The following is a 23,374-nucleotide window of genomic DNA, read 5'->3' as shown; positions in this document are numbered from 1 at the left end:
ATCAACATTTCCATTTCCTCACTTTTTAACTGTCAACCACAGCAATATGCTGCAAATTATAGCACCTACTCCACCTCACTACCTACATCAATTTAATCATTTTATTAAAAAAATATAGAATACGATGATTATATACATAAAAAATAAATAAATAAATAAATGCAGTTGGATTTAAAACTGGAGGAAGTGGTCGATTGAAGTTCAAAAGTGGAGGAAACTCGGATGATGGGCCTTCCTTACCAAAACGAAGAGCAAAAGTCGAAATGCGAAAGAAGCCTGGAATGGTCGATTCATGACCTTCAAAATGGAGCATTTTCTGTTGTTTCTCATCAACTGATTGTTATGGCACAACTTCCTGCTTCTGCTGTTGTTATTATACATATCAATACATATAGGGTTAAATTCAACGCTCTAAATGAGTACTCACTTTGTCTTTTTCAACAATTCTTGCCATAGAATTATCATCCCACAAGCAAGAATTATTTCTTTTATTCTTCATTTTTCCCCTTCTCACTCGAGAATAAGCCACGTGGAGATCGATGGTCCTTGGATCAACGGCAGCATGACGTCTTCAACCTGTCACATGGACGTCTAGATAGAATAATCGAATTTATTATTGTACGGCGTCGTATAATATAAAATTCGGAAGCCCATGTTTGGGAACGCTAAAGCCTTAACCCATACTTCTGTCTTCATAGTCACAGACTCGCAGCACCCGCAAAATGTACGGATGAAAAATTATTACATTTTCATCAATAAACTTATGTAAATAAAAATTTACATTTTCCTGAGTTTTTTTTTTCTTTTTTTTTTTATAAAATCAAACAAATTCCATGCTTATTATTGCTTGCAATCACGGAGTAAGCTTAACCATATGGTTATCTTGGAGAAGGAATCAAGTTAATTTCCAAGTTTTTTATTTCCACAGTTTTTTTGGGAATTGAACATGAAGACTCAAGTAGCTTTCGTCATCTGATCAATGAAGTGCTGGCGATGGACCTCCTCAACGCACCAAGTCATCAAACGGATGCCTTTCTCCGGCAGTGGCAACGATCCTACAATACCTACAGGTATGATGCTAGAGCCCTGTATTGGAACAATATGCACTGGAGGACCCCATCCATAATCCACCTGATTGAATCCCAATCTACCCCATTCTGATATGAACAATGTGCTGTAGATTAGCGGCGGTGCAAATGGGTCCTCACCATCTTTCAAATACTCGCCCTTCAGATACTTACCAAATTCTGTTGGCAGCTTAGATTTTGATTCTTGTATGAGTTTTATCACTTCAATGTTTGATGCTTGTGCCAGAGACTCTGCTTGAACTGTGATTGTCACTGGGAAGAAACAATTCCCGTAGAATCCTTTAGGCAAAGCAGGGTCTAGGACTTGGCGGCAATTCGCGAAGAAAACAAGCTTCATCTTTGTGTTGTGCTTCAGGTTTATTGCAATCGTTCGGTGTCTCCAAAATGTGGCAGCTACAACTTCGAACGTGGAGCAAGTTTTCCCCGTCGACTCGTGAAATTCTTTCTTGAGCCGAGTAATTTGATCAATTGAAATGTCTATATTGGCATGTTCTAACCTGTAATTTGGCATTGGTGGTGGCAGTATTGGCAGTGCTGTGACATTCGCTTGCTGGGGTGGTGTTGGAGCAAAGTCCCTACACCAAACTGGGGAAACGCTAAGCTGCTCAACACCTCTAGCTAGCTCCCCAACTGCGTTTAAGAATTGTGCAGCTCCAAGGCCGTCGCATATACTATGGCAGAATATAAGTCCAATCACAAAACCTCCAGATGCAAATTGTGTAACCTAGAAAAAAATGGAAAACAACAACAACTTACAGCTTTTAGCTAGAATCGAATGGATCAAATAGCTTTGACATAGGTCTTAGTTATTTATCGTTAAAAAGTATAACAACCTCAAGCCCGATATAAACATTACATGTTAAATAAGCTTTTAGTTTCTTTTCATTCAATGGGTGATATTAATTATCTCTGACAAGAAGTATACCTGCATTTGGACAAGTGGTTCGATGTCTTTGTCAGTTTCAGGAACATAATCAGGAAGGAGTTCATCACAGGGGATTGTTGTGACATTATCAAAATAATTGACAGATTCAAGATTACTAGTAGTAGATGCCTCAACAAACCATACACCTTGACCAGAGCATTCAATCTGAAGCTGGCCCTGGCTGGACTCCTTGAGACGCCCTGCAAGAGGGTAGTAAGGGACCAAAGCCTTTGACAAGGCCTCTCTTATAATTCTTGCTGCTTCAGGGCCATTTCTGAAAACATGCAGCGTCCGAGCATTGCATCTCAGGACAGGCAATCTATCAATGACAGAGAGATCAAGAGTTTCTGACGGTGTAGGCTCAAGTGGCCTAACTAGACATCGACTTGTTCTAATTACAGACAAAGCCATGAAAGGATAAGATGCTCGATAAGAAACAGTTATTAAGCACCATGTCACTGCAAAGCCATAATAACCTTTTATAGAACATAAGATGTAGAGGAGATGTTAGTTTATAAAATTAAAAAATAAAGTTGATGATATATGCTTGGCCTTTAAGTCTACGTTTCCTTTGGTAGCAAGAGAAGATAGCTTGGCCAAGCAAAATTGCTCATATTATATATGTCACAGGCGTTAACTTCAGGCAAGGATATCTATATTGTATATACAAACCCAGAGGAAGGGTGCAGCTGTGGATCCAATGGAAATGGTAAAACTCAGTTTATCAATAATAAAACCAACTTAAATAATAATTATCCATGAGAATGAAGTGTAAATAGTCAATTTCACATGTTACATCAAAATCCGCATTTGGTAATTGGTATTCTTAATTAAAAAGTGCTTATATATTAATTTACCCGTTCAAGCCGTTGAAAGGTTAGAAGGATAAATCCCTATAAACAAAGACTAAATACAATAAGTTTGGTTAGACTAAAATTCCTATGACAAAAGGAAAGCTAATAATAGATATTTGACCTATAGAATAGTATTTATCACCTCCCCGCAAACTGATGGGGGAATAATCTTTAATTTGAATTTTAGATCAAGAAACTGTGATTTAGACAAAGGCTTGGTCAAGATATCTGCTAGCGGGTCTGTTGTGGAGATGTAAGAGACACGAAGATTTTTCTTGTGAGTCTGATCTCGAATGAAATGGAAGTCTAGTTCTAGGTGTTTGATCTAATATGAAATACTGAATTGGCTACAAGATATGTAGCCGAAACATTATCACACTAAATATGTGGAACATATGAAACTGATTGCTTGAAGTTTAACTACTTCATGATAGAAAGACGGTGTAGTGAAAATCACTGTGGATTGATATGTTTTGGGTTTGAGGTTTCTTATTCTTGAACGGGTTACCATGGAATGATGATTGGTTCAATTATTTAGATGTTGTGGCTTAGTAGTGTTGAAGCAGTAGGTTGTATTGGTGGAAAAGGAAGATTCGGTGAATTTGAAGTAAAAGGCATTAGGGTTCGATTATAACAAGAGTTTCAGTTGAAAGTGGTTCGGTTATACCAAGACTGTGGGGAAGTGTTTGAGTTGCAGGTAAATTGTGAATATGACTTGGATTAATTTGAGAAGGCCCATTAACCGAAGATAATGGTAGATTGATACAATTACTTGTATTTGTAGGAATGGATGGCAGTTGCTTGGTGGAAAGTGATAATATTGATAGTAAAGGAGGTGGTGAACCGAGGACAGAGGACTAACAATCACTTTCTTTGAATGGAAAAACCCGTTCATCAAATAAAATATGGTGTGAGAATAATATTTTATTTGTAAACAAAAAAAATATTTATAACCTTTATGTAAAAGATGGTAATTAAGAAAGACACATTTAGTTGAACGTGACTGAAATTTATTTTTTATACATGGTCGCAACCAAGGATAACAGCAACAACCAAGAACATGTAAGAAATTATGTTCCAGATTACATTGAAAAATTATTTGATAAGGTGATTTGTGATGAAGATTTGAAGTGAAAAGTCTATTTATTGTGTAAACTACAACAACAAATGCATGGTCTCAAAAGTTTGGTGATACAGAGGCATGAAGTAAGTAGGCTCGGCCAGTTTCGTTCATGTGATGGTGTTTTCTTTCCGCACATCTATTTTGTTTAGATGTGTGTGGACATGAACTTCATTGTGTAATTCCATTTTCAACCAAATATTTTTGAAGTGTCTAGTATTCCCTACCCTAATTTGATTGAAATTGTTTTACTAAAAAATTTTTAACTATAGTCCGAAATTTGACAAAACAATAAAAGACATTAAATTTTTTATGAATAAAGGAGATCCAAGTATACTTGGTAAAATGATAAAAAAATAGTACATAATATAAGTAACCATCAGATAAAGGAATAGGTGTAGGACCCTACAAATCTGAACAAATTAGCTCTAAAGGTTCTTTTACAACAAATGAATAATTAAAAAAAAGCAACTTGTATGATTTGCTACACAACATATTTCACACAAAGATTTATTCACATTATTGAAAGCAGATAAATTATTCAACAATAGAATTTTATCAATAGTTTTATAACAGGCATGGTCTAAACGAGCATATCATATAAATAAGGTGACTAAATTGCAAGTTGGTAAGTTGCACTTGAGACTAAAGCATACAGACTATTCTTAATTTGTCACCTGTGAAGTATTTGCTTCGTTCAGAAGTCATTTATCACAAAAAAAGTTGAGAAAGAATTCCAGTGAGATATCATTAGAAATAGAAAATTGACGAAGCATTAGAATCGATAACAGGCAAAATATTGTCTAACGAAAAATCATAAGAATTGAGAGTGATATGATTAAAACCAATATTAGAAATAGGTAAGCTTTTACCATTACTGAGAGCAACTTCATCAGTTCCCGAATATTCAGAATGAATGCCCAAGTTTTTCAATTTAGACATCCAAGTGATGAGTTGCCACTACCCATAATTCACGGTTTATGGGATGTAGTAGGTGAGGAAAAGTAATTACTTGCAGGTTTTGAATTTTGATTATTATATCTAAGACTGGGATATGAATTAAAAGCGTGGCCCTGTCCTCCGTAATTGTAATAGATAAGATTGAATCCTTCAGTTCTGATGTTTCAATTCCATCCACAACCAGAGTTTAATTGGTAGCCTCCACGCCTACCACCACATCCTCTCCCTCTTTGACAATTATTATAATGCGCAATAGTAGGTGTATTAAGTGAAGCATTGGAGCTCTAAAGTTGCATCTCTTTAGAAAGGAGACCAAAAGATCATCGAAGGAAATAGATGTTAAGCTGGCCTCTATATTTTGCATCAATAGTCTATAATTCGAGCTTAGGCCTCACAAGATATGGTCAATAAGATCATCTTCAGAAATCGGGGCATCACGAGCAACCAGCTGATCAAATAGCTGCTTTGCACGACTTATGTAATTTGCAATAGTGTCAGTATCTCTGGATAGCGAATGGAGAGCATTTTTTATGGTCCTGATTTGCGCCCGAGAGCTAGAGGCATAGGTGGTTTTCAAACGATTCTAGGCATCAAAAGCCGTGTTGGCACCAACAACTTAGGATAAGACCGATTTTGAGAGGGAGCTTATAATCCAACCTAGTATAGTTTGGTCTTTGATGAACCACTCTTGATAGACAGGATGTTAATCTGTTTGGGAGGAGGATCAATCAAGCCATCAACGTGATGGAACAATTGTAAGCCATAGAGAAGAGAGTTTAATTGCGTTTTCCACATAATATAGTTTGAGGAGGTCAGTTTAACTGTAACATGATTTTTAATGGACGGAGTAGTAGAGGGTAACACGTTAATTGGAATAAAAGGAGTAGGTGGGTTGTAAGCCATGGAGAAGAAACATAACTGTAATAATAAAGAAAAAGAGAAAAAAAAATGGTGTTTAAATCTTAATAGGGCTCTAATACCATAAAGAGTTATAGATATGTTTATAATTATTGTTGTATATACTTCTTCTATTATTACGTAATTTATAGGAAAAATACAAGTTAACTCATTCAAGTTATTGAAGAGGCAGAAGAATAAATTCCTGTAAATAAAGGCTAAATATAATAAATTTAACTAAACTAAGATCCCTATATAAAAAAAAGCTAACAACATATATTTGACCCACAATAATTTAGTATTATGCTTATCAATACCATTGTATGCTCATTTGAACAGGTTCGTCTTTATCAGAAAAAAATATTTTTATATTTTTATATTTTAATTAAAATGTTTTAATTTTAAATTTATTATTCAATTACTTTTTTAATTTGGTGAGATTTAACCTAATTCTAAAATTAATATATAACATTCAGTTTTTATTGACATGAAATTCAATATTAAATTTCATGTTAATTACGGAGTATATACATATATATATATATATTGAAAAATGAAATTTTTGTGTGTATAAAAATTGAAATTTAGGGATTGATCTTAAAAATAAATTAAAATTACATTAATATGTTCGGATTAAATACAAACCAAATAAAATATTTGAATTTTTTTTTATTTAATCAATCTTTGAATCCATATAAACTGGACAAATAAAATTTTTAAGGTGAACCATAATTTAGTCTATGTTATTTAGAGCCAATTATTTAGTTTTTTATGGTTAAAAAAAAAAGGATTCTTTTACTTTGTTCATAATTTAAAATTTATAATTTCACATGTTTAAATAATCCATATAGTTAATTGGTCAAACACATGAAGTAGGTGCTGACCAAAAAAATACATCAGTAGACTGTTTACAAAAAACAAAAAAAATCACATCACTAGACTTTCCTAGATATCAGTAGCCATGGGAGGACTTGCACCGCCGCCAGCAACGAGCATGTGGGTAATAAATAATGATGATCCACTTATATATAGTAAATAAATAAACTGGATAATCAATCCAAAAATAGTAATAAAATTAAATTTGTTCTTCAGTTAAATCTGAGTATTATTATATTTAATGTTTATGTATATAGTAATATTTAGTAGAAATTTCCAGAATTATATACACCGTTAAAGAAGCAAAATAGTTAAAATTTGATCCTTTACGTGTATTCTACTTGAGAAAATAATTATTTCAATGTATCAATATTTTTAAATATTTATATTGTGGAGAATTTAAGGATGTAAATGGTAGGGTACCCAAAATTGAAGGTATCCAAATTTGAATCCGATTATATATAAAATTTTCAAATCGTCCCAAATCGATTTAATATTTTAATTTTATTATTCGTACCCGTTCCAAATCTGTTTAACAATACCCGCATAATATCCGAATTCGATCGAACCTGATTTTTTTTAATTCAATTCAATTATAAAAAATTTAAAGATTTAGATATTTTAATCCAAATAACAAATCTGAATTAAAAAATTTAAATATACTAAAAGAAAATAAAAACCAAAAACAGAATCCATTCAGTATCATAGTAATGAACTGTATCACCGACTACCAAGAGTTCTTAAAAAGTCTATTCATAACTGCAATTAAATTTTTTAACAGTATCCAAATAATCAAATTAATAGTTCATAAATTCTAAAAATCTACTTTTAGTCCATATATCAGATTAATAGCCATAAATTCTAAAAATCATCAGTGTTACAGTAATCAAATAGCAAACCTGAAGAGAGTTTCAGTCAAAGGAGATGTCGCCGATACCGATTGGGGAGAGGCAAGGGCAGTCGGAAGAGAGAAGGAGATATCGCCGATGCCGACCGAGGAGAGGGAAGAGTTGTCTCCGACTAGGAAGTAAGAGATGTCGCCAATGAAGAGAAAAGATTTATCGTCGACTGGAGAGAGAAAGGAGACGTCGCCAGTGCCGACTGGGCTACCAGCACTCATCAGTGAAGTGGGGGAGAGAGGCGTTAGACTGGAAAGTGGGACTGTGGGAGATGTCACCGACTGAAAGAGAAGGAGATATGACTGACTGGAGAGAGAAGGAGATATCGTGGCTGGGGAGAGAAATGAGACGTTGCCGGTGCCGATTGGGCTGCCGGGGAAGAGAGGCGCAGACGGAAAGATGGGGAGAGAGGCGCGGGAAGCGATGAGAGAAGCGCAAACGGAGAGAGAGAGCAGTATGGTAAAATAAAAAATGGAATGAGGGATTAAGGTTCATTTTGTTAGTATAGCTAATTGGGTTGGGTAACGGGTATCCGATTATTTAATTTCGAACCCTACCCAAATCTGAAACGTGTAAAAATTTTTAAATCCGAACCCGCCCAAATCCGTTTTGTAAAAATTCAAATTCATCCTAATAAAATTTGGACGGATCGGATATCCGTAAAAACCCATTCGCCTGACATCCCTAAGAGAATTGCACAAAGTTAGCAATATCTAAATCGTGTGACGGTGGCTAATGTACAAATTTTGGTTGAATTATTATTAAGAAAAGTATTATTATTAAAAAATGGTCATTAATTATAGTTTAATTATAAAATAAATCTTCATATCATAGAGTAATATAAAAAGATTTTTTTTTTTTTTTTATATAAATCTTGATTCTTTTAGCGGAAAGCACAAGGCGAATGAAAAAGACAAATAATTAAACGCATCCTCAATAATTGAAATCTCATCAGCTGTAGCCTGTAGGCTGTGGGCTGTAGGTCGAAGGCTGCTGCGGTTGGTGTAATTTTTTTTTTTCAAAAAAAAAAAGGTAAAATATCAGGATTTATAGTCTACGGATTACTTATTCCGTACCTGTTACGATTGCCACATACCCCACCATCTCGGGTTAAACTCACGCGCTTGAATGGAGGATTCAGACAGTGCAAGGTTTCCCATGTTAAATTTCTACTACACGTGATCTTTGTTTCTTTTCCTTTTTTTTATTTTTCAAATATTTCTTATTTTTTTCTTTTATGTTGTTTTTATGGTCGTCTTTGATTTATTTTAAAAAGTCCACAAAATCTCCCACATTTTCCATTTTATTTTTAAATAAAGTAAATAGTTTAATCAGTATCTTTTTTGGTAAGATTTATTTTCTATCACTAATTAATTTTATAAGCAAAAGATTTAAATAAACTATTATACATTTTTTTATATTTTTTAAGTGATATTTTTTAATTTAAATAACCTATTATTTTATAAAAAAAAATCAAACAGTTTGCTCAAATAAAAATTTTATTACAAATTATGAATTATAAGATAATAAGAATTAAATAATTAACGTGAGTTTTTTTTGTTTAACCATAATAAAAGCTAAACAGAACACACAAATAAAAAAGTTGGTTAAATTAATCGGTGAACACAAATAAATTTTTGAGCTAATGGCATTGGAAAAATTAAGATTACTTGAATATTGCAACCATGTAGGTGCAGGGGAGACAACATTACTCCCCCGAAGTTCACAATTCGCTTACGCAAAAACCACCCACAGCCATCAGCGCCGTCATTGGTAGAGGAGAGGACTGCGACAATGTCTTCAGTTTAACGGCCTTATTTATGGGTCCCTCCCACCTTACAACTAGACGGCTCTCCCTCTCCGGTCACTAGTCGCTACGTTAGGAGAGCGAGAAAGAGAGAGACCACTTGCCTGCCACTGGTCCGCAACGACTTTTTCTTCTTTATTCTGATGGAAAATGAGCCTTTTCTCGGCTCCCAAACAATGCCCCAGCCCCAATCCATTCGTGATCATCATGATATTTCTTTCTCTCTTCCTCAGTCTCTTTCCTCCCCACTTATATTCTCTGAAATCCAGGATCACCCACAAGAGCAACCCTCTTCTCCCCCCGGAGCTCCAACCCTCTATAGATGGAAACCGGGTTCTCTCCGTCGCTCCAAGACGGCTCCAGCCATGGTCGTTATGCGAGACTTGAAACCAGAATCGCCCCAAGATCCCAAGCCACAATCTCACTCCGACTCCATTATCAGGCAAGCCATTTTCCTGCTTTCTATGTATTTACTTCTCGGTGTGGTTATCTACTCTTTTAACAGAGATAACTTCTCCGGTGTAGAAACCCACCCGGTTGTCGATGCCCTCTATTTCTGTATAGTAACTATGTGTACTATTGGCTATGGTGATATTGCTCCGTTGACCCCAGTAACAAAAGTTTTCGCCTGCGTCTTTGTATTGGTAGGCTTTGGATTCATAGACATATTGCTTAGTGGGGTTGTTAACTATGTCCTTGATTTGCAAGAGAGCATGATCTTGGCTGGGATTCAAATGGGTAAGACCCACCAAGGATTTTCAGCTAGGAATTACATTGTAGATGTTGAGAAGGGGAGGATGAGGATACGATTGAAGGTTGCTTTGGCACTTGGCGTGGTCGTTTTGTGTATTGGAATTGGTATGTTGGTTCTGTACTTTGTAGAGGATCTAGATTGGATTGATTCGATCTATTTGGCAGTTATGTCGGTTACTACAGTTGGGTATGGTGATAGAGCGTTTAAGACCCTGCCCGGAAGGCTATTTGCAGCTGTTTGGCTTTTGGTTTCGACCCTGGCGGTGGCAAGGGCTTTTCTTTATTTGGCAGAGGCTAGAATTGATAAGAGACACAGAAGGATCACCAAGTGGGTTTTGCATAGGGACATTACTGTTGAGGATTTGCTGGCTGCTGATATCAATAACAATGGTTTCATTAGGTGCAGTTCTGTCTTGATCCCCTCTAATCCTTCTTGTGCAATTGTTGCGCAATTTCCATCAATTCTCTAGTTTTACTATTTGGTGAAAATTTGTTGAATTAGTGATGGATTCCTCTTTTGTTAGTTCTTTCTGGTTAGCATTTTTGGCTCACAACGACACGAGTATCAGAATATGTAGAAATAATCATAGAAATGGTTCATTAATTTCATTATTTCAAACTTGTCATTCTAGTTGTCTCGAGATTCTTATCATCTTAAAGGTTAAAGTTGGTTGATCAGTTAATAGAGGCCAATCTATAAGAAGCTTGTATATGATGAAAAATGCTCATTTACTAGATGTGGAGACCTAGAAACACAGAGCTGCAGAGTTGTCTGATGGAACACATCATGTCAAAGCTTTCCAGCAACATTTTTGTTGCTGAAATATCTAAAATTAAGCATTGCTTAATTGAACAACCCATCACATAGCATGTAGGAAACTTGGGATAAATTACAGCAGTCAGACCTGATATGCCAATGTCCATGAATCTTTTAGTATTTGAAGGTTTCTGTGAATTCAGTACTTGCATCTTAATCTTCTCTTTGTTTGATCTCAAATGAGTAGTTAGTAGCCAGAATTTGTAATCTTGGCTTCCTAAATAACTAGTTTGTGCTCAATTCGAATTTGAATTTGAAAAGTTGAGAATTCTTCGCCATGCATAATATATTTTGACTGTGTATAGGTTGGGGATGCTAATTAAAGTAGAGAAAGTTGAATAGTGGTTGATGTTTATTATTTATAATCCAGCTCATGTAATTTCCTTAGTGATTTATGAATAGAATCAAGACCTCCATTGTTATTAATACTGTTATTTTTTTTGTTGGCTTTGAGTACTTTTGCTGTTCACCTAGCCTAGGAGCTTATCTAACATTATCTTTGTGTTTTCCTTTTAAAATCTTTCCTGCAGCAAATCGGAATATGTAATCTACAAGCTCAAAGAGATGGGAAAGATTGGGGAGAAAGATATATTGCAGATATGCAATCAATTCAGCAAACTAGACCCCAACAACTTGGGAAAGATAACGCTACCTGATTTATTGGAGAACCGTTTATGACAAGTAGACGGTGTAATTTAGTATGTACTATTTCAGCAGAAGAAGCTATCTCCTTATTCTGGGAGCAGGACACAGGAAGAAGGAACCTGAGAATCTTCTTGCAAAAGAATTGGTGGCATACATGCGCAATCGATGTCCTATCTATCAAAAATATGGTAGCAGATTAGCTATGCAAGCGGTGGCACGAGGAGCTGACAGGCACTTCTTGGCTTAGTACAAGATCACAGGAGAAAACAAGGAATGCGAACACAAGGGCAACGCATGGTTGCCTAGTTTCACGAACTCGACCACACCCCCCAGGCCCATCTCTCAGAATCTAGATCTTTTTATCCTGGGGCCTTGACTTTGTATAACAAATTGACAATGTGATTAAAGCATTGATACTGGAACAATTCCCAAGGAAAAAAATGCAATGAGAAAATTGTACAACTCAACTATACTACTCAGCATTAGTACTTAGACATTATTAAAGATATAATTAAAAAATGAATCTAAATCTAAAATTACAAATGCCCAGTCATTCATTATTTTCTTGACTCCAGAAAATGGGAAAAATTCCACCCTTCTTAATTCAGATATGTGCAATTTTTCCCTCTATTTTTGACCAAAAACATTAATATAGATTGTAGGTTTTAGTGGGAAGTCATAAAACCTAACACAACTACTATTTAAAAAATCAGAAATCCCCATTTTGTTAAAGAAAAATAAAAGAGCTATGCAGAGTTTTTATTGATTTATTTTATTTATTTTTCTTTTGCTTCTTAACAAAAGCTCAAATCTTAAAATTTTATAATCCTTATGGCAATTGATCAAGCATAAATTAGCCACATTTTTATTATCTTTTTTATTGCTTATTTACACATTTTTTAGCTTAATTTATGGTTTTTATCTTGTTTTTACAGAAAAGGAAGAAATTGGAGAATTGGAGAAAAAGTGCAGAAAGTTGACAGAAAAGTGATCGGGTCAGTGATTTGCCCAGTGATTTGCCCACTGCTTGCCCAAATCAGGCTGAAGCAGAAACCTGAAGGCAACAGGCAGTAGTGATATGGCAAGTGATTTGCCCAAGAAACGCGAGGATCACTGGCCAAATCACTCGCAGAGACATAGAGGACTGACTCACAGAGAAGCGATCTGGTCAGCGATTTGCCCAATCACTTGAAGAAACTGGTCAAATCGCAGGGCAAATCACTTCGACAGCAGAAAATACAGCAGAGCGGGAAATTGTTCAGGAAACCGAATTTCAAGTTTTCAGAAGTCCAAATCCAACTCAATCACTACCAAAACAATTCCAAGAGCCACGAAAGAGTTTCTCACCTAAGGAATTCCAGTTGCAATTAAATTCAACATTAAAAGAGGAGTCACAAGCCAAATTAAAAAGGGGTTTCAAAACCCTAGAAGGATGGAACTCTTCAACTATAAAAGGGCAACCTCCAAACCAGCAAAGGCATCTTCGGCTGAGGAATTGAACTCGCCAGAAACTCTCCAGCATCTTCCTTTTTCTTTTCTTTTCATCTTTTTGTGTATTTAGTCCACCATGAGTGGCTAAACTCCTTCTTTTCTAGTTGAAGTTGGTGAATTTCAGATTTTGTGATGAATTGGGAGATTTAAATCTCCATTGTTAAACTTCTATTTATTTTCAATATTTATGCAATTTGAGCTTTCCATAAATATTACTTTGCTTTTAGAATCAATAAGGGCCCATTGCTTTTAAATTGCTTAAGTAATATTGTTTGAATGATTTAGGTCCGTAATTGCTTAGATTGTTCAAATACACATTTAATCAAATTGCATAATTTAAACTTGACCACGCGGTTGGCAAGGATAGAATTGGGTTTCTCTAAGTCTTAATGCAGTCAACAGTTGTTCGATGCTACAATGCCCCAAGGACGTTCCTTGGCAACTTGTTGATTAGTGTTTGATTAGCGAACGTTTCCTAATCAAACTAGAACTAAGGAGGAATTTGGATTGTGAGAAGCGTCTTCCACATCCAAAACTAATTTATTGGAATAAATAGGAGAGTTAAAGAATCAATGATCAATTCTAAACAATCTGAAATAAGATCCATACTTCAACTAGAAGCTTTTCTCTTATTGATTTACTCATCTTTAAATTATTGCTTTCTTTTGTTATTTAGTGTTAATCCATCAACTCAAAACCCCCCTCTTTTAATTATTTGTTATTTACTTATATTGGTTATTATTAGGAAGATCTTTAGTGTCAATTCCCTGTGGTTCGACCCTATTGCCACTATCTACAAGTTTATTGTTGATTGTTTAATAGGTTTATTTTTGACGGCTTCGACAACCGCTTATCAAAAATTGGCGCCGTTGCCGGGGAATTGATTTAAACTAACGTATTTTCCTTTTATGATCAGGGCTGATCGTAAAGAAGCTCTTCTTTACGATCCTGAAATTGAACGCACTGCCAAGACCTTACAAGCATGGCTACGGTAAGTATGTCTTTTCTCTCTTCTCAAATTTCTGAACTAACCTCTATTGTGAGAAATTATAGTCAAGCTCGACAAGTTCAACAACTTCAACAAGCACATGCATTTGAAGGATTCTATGGACAGCCAAGACATAATCCCTACCTTGACACATATAATTCAGGTTGGGGAGACAATATGAGCTATGGCTATACAAGGACAGACCATGACTACCAAAGAGATCTGCAATACAATCCATGTTGGGGGGACAACCCGAATTATGGCTATGCAAGGGCTGACTACTACCAAAACTATCAAGCCCAAGCAACACCTAAAAACTCCCATATGGAACTTGAAGAGATGGTGAGAAAATTGGAAATTTCTGGGAAAATTCTCCAACAGCAAGTGGATCAAGCGGTCAACTCAATGAACGCGCACATATTAAGAAGGGAGGAAGAGCTTCAAGATCTATGGGACGATGACGAAGAAACAGACCAAGCTGCTGAATCTGAGGCACAAATCACCACTGTAGAACCTGCTGCTGTCCAAAAATCAGCACCAACCGAAGCTCCTGCTGCAAAAACAGCACCTGCTGTCCAAAAATCAGCAACCTCAGAAATTGCCCCAACTGAACCAGAAGTTGCTGCACTTGCTGAAACTGCCAAAATTACACCAGAAATTACAGAATTTGCTGCTGTCCAAGTTGCTGAAAATAGAGACAGCAACTGCTGTCAAACTGCCACAACCACTGCTGCCCACAAATCAGCACCAGCCGAAGTACCTGTTACATCCCCTGCTGCTGTCCATAAACCAGCAACTGCTGGAAGTGCCCCAACTGAACCAAAATCTGCTGAAATTTCTGAAACAAACCAGCCCCCTGGAGAATCCAGCACAACCAGATTGCTAGCACAAGTAAGTTGTTGTTTGCCCTCCCAAACTGAGATAAATCCATGGCAAAATGCTAGTGCCATCACATTGAGGAGGGGAAAGGAGTTACAAGACAATAGGGATGAAAAATTGCAAAAACAGGGCATGGAAGAAATTCTGCCAGAAAGTGATCAGGGCAGTGATTTGCCCAGTTTACTCGTAGGAACTGACCCGATCGCTGGGCAAACTAAGCTGTCCAGCAGTGGTTTGCCCAATTCTCCAAAGAAGGCAGAAAGTGATTTGCCCAAATCAACAGACCAGGCAGAATCAAGTCAAAGGCAGAAACAACAACCTATGGAGAAATTCAAGGTACCTCCTCCCTTCCCAAAGAGATTTGCAAGGTCCCAAAAGGAGAAAGAGGAAAAAGAGATATTGGAGACACTTCGCAAGGTAGAAATCAACATACCTCTACTTGATGCTATCAAACAAATACCAAGGTATGCTAAATTTCTCAAAGAGCTATGCACCAATAGGAGGAAACTTGCTAAACATGAAAAGGTAAGTGTGGGGGAGTGTGTTTCAGCTGTCATCCAAAGAAAACTACCAGTCAAATGCAAAGATAGAGGAATGTTTGCGGTTTCATGCAAAATAGGCAATGTGGGAATAAAGAAGGCCATGTGTGACCTTGGAGCTTCAATAAATGTCATGCCTCTTTCTATTTTTAACTTGTTGAATGCAGGTACACTCAAGGGCACCAGCATTATGATCCAATTGGCTGATCGATCCATTGTCTACCCCAAAGGAGTGCTTGAAGATGTGTTGGTGCAAGTGGACCAACTAGTCTTCCCAGCTGATTTTTATGTGATTGACATGGAGGAGGACAAGGGCAACATCACCTCTGATATCTTACTTGGGAGACCATTCTTGAGCACAGCAAGAACAAAAATTGATGTGCATGATGGCACATTGACCATGGAGTTTGAAGGGGAAATTATAAAATTTAATGTTTATGATGCCATGAAATTCCCCAATGATGTTTCTCCTGTTTATGGCCTTGATATAATTGATGATTTAAGTCAAGAAATTTTTGATTTTGATCAAGAAAACTTACTCTATGAAGGTCTTTGCAGGAGAGAAGAAGTGGACAGCAACATCACTGAAACAAAGAAAACAGCAGACTGCTGTAACTTGCTGGAAGTGAGTGATTTGCCCAGTGATTTGCCCAGAATACCAGAAAATCTGCTCAAATCACAGCTCAAATCAGACAGTAAGCAGACAAAAAACCAGCAGACAGAGAATGCACCAGATCTGAAACCCTTGCCTAGCCACCTCAAATATGCCTACTTGGGAGCTGGAAATACACTTCCAGTAATTATTTCCAACCAGCTCAGCCAAGAAGAAGAGGAAGCTCCTTGATGTGTTGAGGAAGCACAAGAAAGCAATTGGGTGGACCTTGGAGGACATAAAAGGCACCTCAAGACCATTCGGTGGAGGCTCAAGATAGGATGCAGCACATGGAAAGCATGTTGCAGCTGCTGGTTCACCATTTTCTGCCCCAGCACCGTGACAGATAGCTATTTGCCCAGTGATTTGCCCAGTACTTGCCCAAGTCACTGGTCAAATCACCCCCAGGCCAGGAAATATCTTTCCCTTTTCTCCTTCATTTTTCTATATGTTTATTCACACATTGAGGACAATATGTGGGATAGGTGTGGGGGTACTAGAGAGTCTTTATTCACTGATCACACCATCTTTCCATTTTTTTGATTTCTTTTTGTTTCTTTTTGCATTATTTTTACCCCTTATTGCACACACCAAATTTTTTTTTTTTTCTTTCTTCACACTTTTTGCACACACACACAGAATTTTGTAGCTAATTGCTCTACTCAACATAGATAACAAGGTTGAAAGAGTACCCTTATCTCATGACCCCATTGATTTGCCACCCCTTTAAGCCTAAATTGAATCATTCACAGTATGTTACCTTCACTTAGGAAGTTTTTCTCTTGAATTGAATCCTTAAATGTGCTAAGGTCAAGAGAAATAAAAATACAAATGCATGCAAACACAAAGCTAGTGTAACTCCCTATGAGTTGATTTGCCCAAACTATCATAAAAAACCAGCACAAAGCACAAATCATAAACCTGTTCCAATGGTCTAAAACTATGAACTGTGCCTAAAAACCACTTGGAGAAGTTACTAACTGAGTAACCGGGGGTGTATCACCCATGTACACAATCGCGTAAAAAGGTCAGTGACTTTTTCAAGCAAATACGTTTCGATGGTCTAGACTATGAACAGAGCTAGTAGCCACTTGAACAAGTGACTAACTGAGTAACCGGGGGTGTATCACCCATGTACACAATCGCGTAAAAAGGTTAGTGACTTTTTCAGGCAAGGATAAGAATAAGTGCTGCTAAAAATAAAAATAAAAATAAAAAGAAAGAGAGAAGAAAATGGGCAAATCACTCCTAGGGGTTGCATTAAAACTAACATAAAGGAATAAGCATGATTGAACCAAAAACCTTTCTCTTGACCATGGTAGGTGAAAGGAAACAAGGAAAGGAGAGGATGACCTTAGTGCATGTACTCTATACTGTGATACTTCAATTTAGGAGTCTAGGGGGGCTGATTAAGTGGAACTTAGGCTCTAAGGAAAAAGGGGGCTTGATTGGCTAAGTTATTTGTTGCTTGAGGACAAGCAAAAAGCTAGGTGTGGGGGTATTTGATCAAGCATAAATTAGCCACATTTTTATTATCTTTTTTATTGCTTATTTACACATTTTTTAGCTTAATTTATGGTTTTTATCTTGTTTTTACAGAAAAGGAAGAAATTGGAGAATTGGAGAAAAAGTGCAGAAAGTTGACAGAAAAGTGATCGGGTCAGTGATTTGCCCAGTGATTTGCCCACTGCTTGCCCAAATCAGGCTGAAGCAGAAACCTGAAGGCAACAGGCAGTAGTGATATGGCAAGTGATTTGCCCAAGAAACGCGAGGATCACTGGCCAAATCACTCGCAGAGACATAGAGGACTGACTCACAGAGAAGCGATCTGGTCAGCGATTTGCCCAATCACTTGAAGAAACTGGTCAAATCGCAGGGCAAATCACTTCGACAGCAGAAAATACAGCAGAGCGGGAAATTGTTCAGGAAACCGAATTTCAAGTTTTCAGAAGTCCAAATCCAACTCAATCACTACCAAAACAATTCCAAGAGCCACGAAAGAGTTTCTCACCTAAGGAATTCCAGTTGCAATTAAATTCAACATCAAAAGAGGAGTCACAAGCCAAATTAAAAAGGGGTTTCAAAACCCTAGAAGGATGGAACTCTTCAACTATAAAAGGGCAACCTCCAAACCAGCAAAGGCATCTTCGGCTGAGGAATTGAACTCGCCAGAAACTCTCCAGCATCTTCCTTTTTCTTTTCTTTTCATCTTTTTGTGTATTTAGTCCACCATGAGTGGCTAAACTCCTTCTTTTCTAGTTGAAGTTGGTGAATTTCAGATTTTGTGATGAATTGGGAGATTTAAATCTCCATTGTTAAACTTCTATTTATTTTCAATATTTATGCAATTTGAGCTTTCCATAAATATTACTTTGCTTTTAGAATCAATAAGGGCCCATTGCTTTTAAATTGCTTAAGTAATATTGTTTGAATGATTTAGGTCCATAATTGCTTAGATTGTTCAAATACACATTTAATCAAATTGCATAATCTAAACTTGACCACGCGGTTGGCAAGGATAGAATTGGGTTTCTCTAAGTCTTAATGCAGTCAACAGTTGTTCGATGCTACAATGCCCCAAGGACGTTCCTTGGCAACTTGTTGATTAGTGTTTGATTAGCGAACGTTTCCTAATCAAACTAGAACTAAGGAGGAATTTGGATTGTGAGAAGCGTCTTCCACATCCAAAACTAATTTATTGGAATAAATAGGAGAGTTAAAGAATCAATGATCAATTCTAAACAATCTGAAATAAGATCCATACTTCAACTAGAAGCTTTTCTCTTATTGATTTACTCATCTTTAAATTATTGCTTTCTTTTGTTATTTAGTGTTAATCCATCAACTCAAAACCCCCCTCTTTTAATTATTTGTTATTTACTTATCTTGGTTATTATTAGGAAGATCTTTAGTGTCAATTCCCTGTGGTTCGACCCTATTGTCACTATCTACAAGTTTATTGTTGATTGTTTAATAGGTTTATTTTTGACGGCTTCGACAACCGTTTATCAGCAATTCATATATATTTTTATTAGAATGGACAGTTAGAGTTTGCCTTTTTAATGATTCATGCTATTGGATCATTATATTCCAATTCCGCAAGCACTTCTTCTTTCTCGGGCAGAAATAAATATTTACATTTACCAAATTACATACAAACTCTAAATGATTGGTGATTACTGTCCATTGCAAAGTTGTACATTCGGATCATGTGTAGGCTTAACCAAGTTTCTTGGGCTGGGGGTTGGCTTGTTGGTTCAGTTTTATCATTGCTTGCTTTTTATTGGGTCTGCTTGCATCTGTCTCTTCTCTTCCCTTCCCTTCACAGGTTCTACAAACAGACACCCATGAAGTTAAAGGGATCTTAGATGTCTTTAGGCTTGGCTTGATGACACACTTTATACATATCCATATTTTTTCAATCAAATGTTCCAAATTATTTTAAAATCTTTATATGGGAATCAAAGTTTTCTGTTGGAGAAATTAATTCAATTTTTTAAACATTTTCATCATAAATGAATTTGCAAGTACAAAGAGAAAAAGAAGAGAGTGCAGTACATGCAACATCCTTAAGAAACCTCAGAACTTGCCTAATCTAATCTGATTACTACTAAAGCAGGCAAAAGGTAGTACATGGTCAGGTAGCCCAATTTGAATTTGGTAGTACATAAGAGTAGTACTATAAACCTTCACCTTTTGTCAAATAAAAAGCCCCCCATGATTCACAGCATAGCCCCAAACAACCGATCTAAATGTTGATGGTCTGCCCACAAAGAAGGTGGAGGAATTTGGTAGATTTCTCGCTGCAAAATAGCATGGTATCAGCATGGCAAGGCAAGTGAATGGGATTTGGGTTTTGGGGAAGCGGGGAAAGAAAGAGGCTGACAAAGACTGGGAACAGGCAGAGCATGGATGGAGCTATTAATGGAAATATCTGTTTTGGCTCCACCCATGCACTGCCTCTTCCCTGGCTTGTGGCTCCTCCTTTTCTCCCTCCTCACTTTTTTTCGTTTTCACAATTTCGTGCTTATACTTCATTTAAGAACCCTGTTAAGGGAATTGTTAGCATTGATGTTTGGAATTTTCTGCGCATGATATTTTTATGTCTAACGTTGAAATTTTCTTTTGCCTGATTTAGACTAACATATGCTGACCCTTATCGCTAGATTAGCATTTTATTTATCTCTTTGATGAATTGATACATCTTGAAGAATGAAGAGATGATGATCGATGCAATTCCATTTTCTATACTGGGTCTTGACTCTTGAAGAGAGATGGTTTTGGCCAAGGGAAATATCGTTCCGAGGACGTTGATGACTATGAATCCTGAACTCTCGTTTTGTCAAAACCAATTCTTGAGAAGAAGTCTAAGGAAATGTACCTAATCTTCTTGTTACATTATAGCATATTGAATACAGATTTTCTTGGTTTACCAAAAAGATTTATTCAAATAGTTTTGACAAACTAGGATCGTTTGCTAAAGGGCTTCATTTGGGTGACAGGCTGATAGCTTATTTTCTCACTCAAGCTAATGGAATGAGGGAGCTTCATGCTAGTGATATGAGTGGGTCTCCTCTTTTAGTGACAGTTGCTCTTGCCCCTCGTTGTATTGCTATTCTTGGGCATAACGAGCAAAACCTTTTATTTTTCTTTCTTTTTTTTTTTCCATTATTAACCATAAAAAGAGGTTCTAAAATTCTAGTCAACTGAAGTAAGTAGTGATAACAAATCCATTGACTGATATTTCCAAATCCATCTGTTACATACAGGTTGAGTTGGCATATGCTTTCTGCTTTACAGAATAGAGCTTACGAAAAAACTTACAGCGCTTGAGAAAAACTCCTATGTGCATACCTCACAATCACATTTTTCAAAGCAAATCTTGCACAGGATGTCTCTGTTTTGTTGAACAGCCACTTCAGCTCTACAATTTAATTTATGTTCAATTGCGCCAGCAATCTGTACTCAAAGATGCAATAATAACACAAATTTTAATTCAAGAGCATCAATCATTATATCATACGCAATTTTTAAGGAATTTTAACTTTTATCATGATAATGAAAAAAAAAAATTCACTATGAAAATTAGGAACTTAGGATTGCTCTTTTCCATTCTGTTCATTGCTTTTGAGAGGAGATATATATACTTGAATATTTGAGAAAGATGAGATTAATGCTAGAAATGAATCACGATTTTTATGAGTTTAAAATGAAATTAACAGCAGACTTTCACTGATGAAGCAAGAAATTACATCAGAGTAAAGTTTAACCAGACACCACAGACTTAAAGAAACCATATAGAGAAAAATGAACCAGTAGCAGTAAGCAATCTGATAGCTGCTTCTGGGATGAAGATGTTTGCTGAAGTATGCTGGAGAAATATGGTTGAATTCTTGGTTAGAAACATGCAACAACGCAAAATCACTAAGAAAACTATAGCAGATTTTTCTGAGCAAGAATTGCATGTATTTCTCAATCAGCAGCTAACTGGCCTAATGTTGGCTTTTGGAGACATCTGAATTATATACGAGGATGATTGTGCAGGCCGAAGAAGACACGAACAGAGTTTGTCAATAACTTAACGATATTTAGCAGAGTAGCAAAACTGGGTCCACTCGGTTGACCCTAAACAACATGATCGAGATGCCTCAGAACATATGAATTAGGAATGCCAAATCGAAAGACGCAGGCAACCTTTAAACAGAGGAGATTTCAATAACTCTGTTGAGAGGCTACTACCAGGCACGAAGTGGAATACATATTCAGAAAAATCAACAGAAACTATTATGAACTGTATGAGAAAGGAAGCCTCCAATAAAACCAATGATTGTTTCATGGAAACATAACAGGAAAGGGAAAGAAAAGCAGAGAAATAAAACTAATGAAGAAAGTGAGGACATACTTCTGATCTTCTTCTGTCCAACAGACAGATGGAGTACGTTCAACTTCAACACAAGCCTGAGCTTCTTCAACAAGTGTATGATCCAATTCACCTGACTCTATAAACTGCAAATCCTCCAAAAGAATCGCATAATGTTTTTGCACATCCTCTGCACTCTTCTTTCCTCCAAGCATGGATGCAACCACTTGCCACCGATCAGGGTTTTCCTCGTCAACTGCTGCCAAAGCCAGCTCAAATAGCTTGTTCTCTTCCCAGCTCCACCCAAACAACATTTTTGGAAAATCATCCATATTATCGAATACCAATTACCAAAACACAACAACTATTATAGAGTCTCGATCAATCTATACTCTTTTTTCAGAGAAAAATAAGCAAGACCCAGTTGGCCATTCACATTATAGTATTCATCGAAGAAGTGTGAGAATCTTTTCTGGTAGTTTGTTTGATTCTCTTGACCAGATTCTAATATCCCTAAGTCATTGGGGGCATGTCAGATATGCGGGTTAGAACTTAGAAGCAGATCTTCTCTTTTTTGTTTTTTTTTATAGGGAGTTTCTGGGTGTGCGTATGTCAGAGACAATTTGCCCTTCTTGGTCCAGATCTGGACGTAAGCAATGAGAGAGGGAAAAATACATAAAATACTAATTAAACATAATACAAGAATTCAATATTAAGCAATTTGGTTCAAATCCAGAAACCAATAATCAAAAAAAGACAAAACCCAATTCTTCACTAACCATTTCTTGCAGGACCCAGAATCCCAAAATTTTCCAATTCTAGCATTGGATTCCAATTGCTGCTAGATCCGGAACTGCTGCCATCATCACATGTAAATTTTTATACAAAAAATCAGAATTCACTCCATCAATGGTGAAGTAGAACCGGCAGATTTCATTTGAAGCCAATCAGCACATTTTCACATTTTTTTAACAAATTTCTAACTTGGCAATAAAAAGAAAATGACTTCTCTGGGCAGGATCATTCGTTACTTGATTTTTTTTCCACGCAATATTAATTTGTCAAGCAATCACAATTGGTAACTGGGTCATTTTCAAGTACTTTTAAATGTGAGAAAGACTTTGCTGTAAAATAGTGGAATGAGGACCCTAATGAGGTAAAAGGATATGTTTCTTTATTTACCAAATTTCCATTGATTGGACATAGAAAAACCAATTCAAAACCTAATTTTCTTTTTCCTCATCAGTAGGTCCTTAAGGCAAGGCATTTTTTTGTGATGGGTATCTAATATCTTAATCAGTCTCCTTCAGCTATGGACCCATTA

The 23,374-nt window shown here is 36.4% G+C and overlaps 3 protein-coding genes and 1 long non-coding RNA gene across 6 annotated transcripts; 2 read left to right on the top strand and 2 right to left on the bottom strand.

Annotated features, from left to right (window-relative positions):
* Nucleotides 1-676: 676 nt before the first annotated feature.
* On the bottom strand, nucleotides 677-2,480 carry LOC110622794 (acyl transferase 4). Its single transcript, XM_021767435.2, has 2 exons — nucleotides 2,014-2,480; nucleotides 677-1,812 (listed from the first exon to the last, which is right to left on the bottom strand). The coding sequence occupies exons 1-2, from the start codon at nucleotides 2,422-2,424 to the stop codon at nucleotides 955-957; spliced, it is 1,269 nt and encodes a 422-aa protein (XP_021623127.1). The 5' UTR covers nucleotides 2,425-2,480; the 3' UTR covers nucleotides 677-954.
* A 6,814-nt stretch (nucleotides 2,481-9,294) lies between these two features.
* LOC110619479 (two-pore potassium channel 5) lies at nucleotides 9,295-12,103 on the top strand. Its single transcript, XM_021762960.2, has 2 exons — nucleotides 9,295-10,579; nucleotides 11,527-12,103. Exons 1-2 carry the CDS (start codon nucleotides 9,570-9,572, stop codon nucleotides 11,672-11,674), a joined length of 1,158 nt encoding a protein of 385 aa, XP_021618652.1. The 5' UTR covers nucleotides 9,295-9,569; the 3' UTR covers nucleotides 11,675-12,103.
* Nucleotides 12,104-19,875: 7,772 nt separating this feature from the next.
* LOC110613689 lies at nucleotides 19,876-20,745 on the top strand. The gene is made up of 2 exons (XR_006352715.1): nucleotides 19,876-20,567; nucleotides 20,693-20,745. It is a non-coding gene; the product is annotated as an uncharacterized LOC110613689 (long non-coding RNA).
* A 152-nt stretch (nucleotides 20,746-20,897) lies between these two features.
* On the bottom strand, nucleotides 20,898-23,076 carry LOC110613675 (protein RADIALIS-like 3). Of its 3 annotated transcripts, XM_021754914.2 has the most exons (3): nucleotides 22,830-23,076; nucleotides 22,093-22,693; nucleotides 21,370-21,815 (listed from the first exon to the last, which is right to left on the bottom strand). In XM_021754914.2, exons 2-3 carry the CDS (start codon nucleotides 22,380-22,382, stop codon nucleotides 21,779-21,781), a joined length of 327 nt encoding a protein of 108 aa, XP_021610606.1. In that variant the 5' UTR covers nucleotides 22,383-22,693; nucleotides 22,830-23,076; the 3' UTR covers nucleotides 21,370-21,778. The 3 variants fall into 3 exon arrangements, with proteins under 3 accessions (XP_021610614.1, XP_021610606.1, XP_021610601.1); XM_021754922.2 differs by lacking the exon at nucleotides 21,370-21,815 and adding an exon at nucleotides 20,898-21,149 and having other exon boundaries at nucleotides 22,093-23,058; XM_021754909.2 differs by having other exon boundaries at nucleotides 22,093-23,076.
* Nucleotides 23,077-23,374: the final 298 nt, after the last annotated feature.

This window comes from Manihot esculenta, chromosome 1, assembly GCF_001659605.2.
Source record: "Manihot esculenta cultivar AM560-2 chromosome 1, M.esculenta_v8, whole genome shotgun sequence".
Taxonomy (NCBI): domain Eukaryota; kingdom Viridiplantae; phylum Streptophyta; class Magnoliopsida; order Malpighiales; family Euphorbiaceae; genus Manihot; species Manihot esculenta.
Note: the sequence above shows the minus strand (reverse complement) of the source record. Positions and strands in the feature narration are given on the sequence as shown.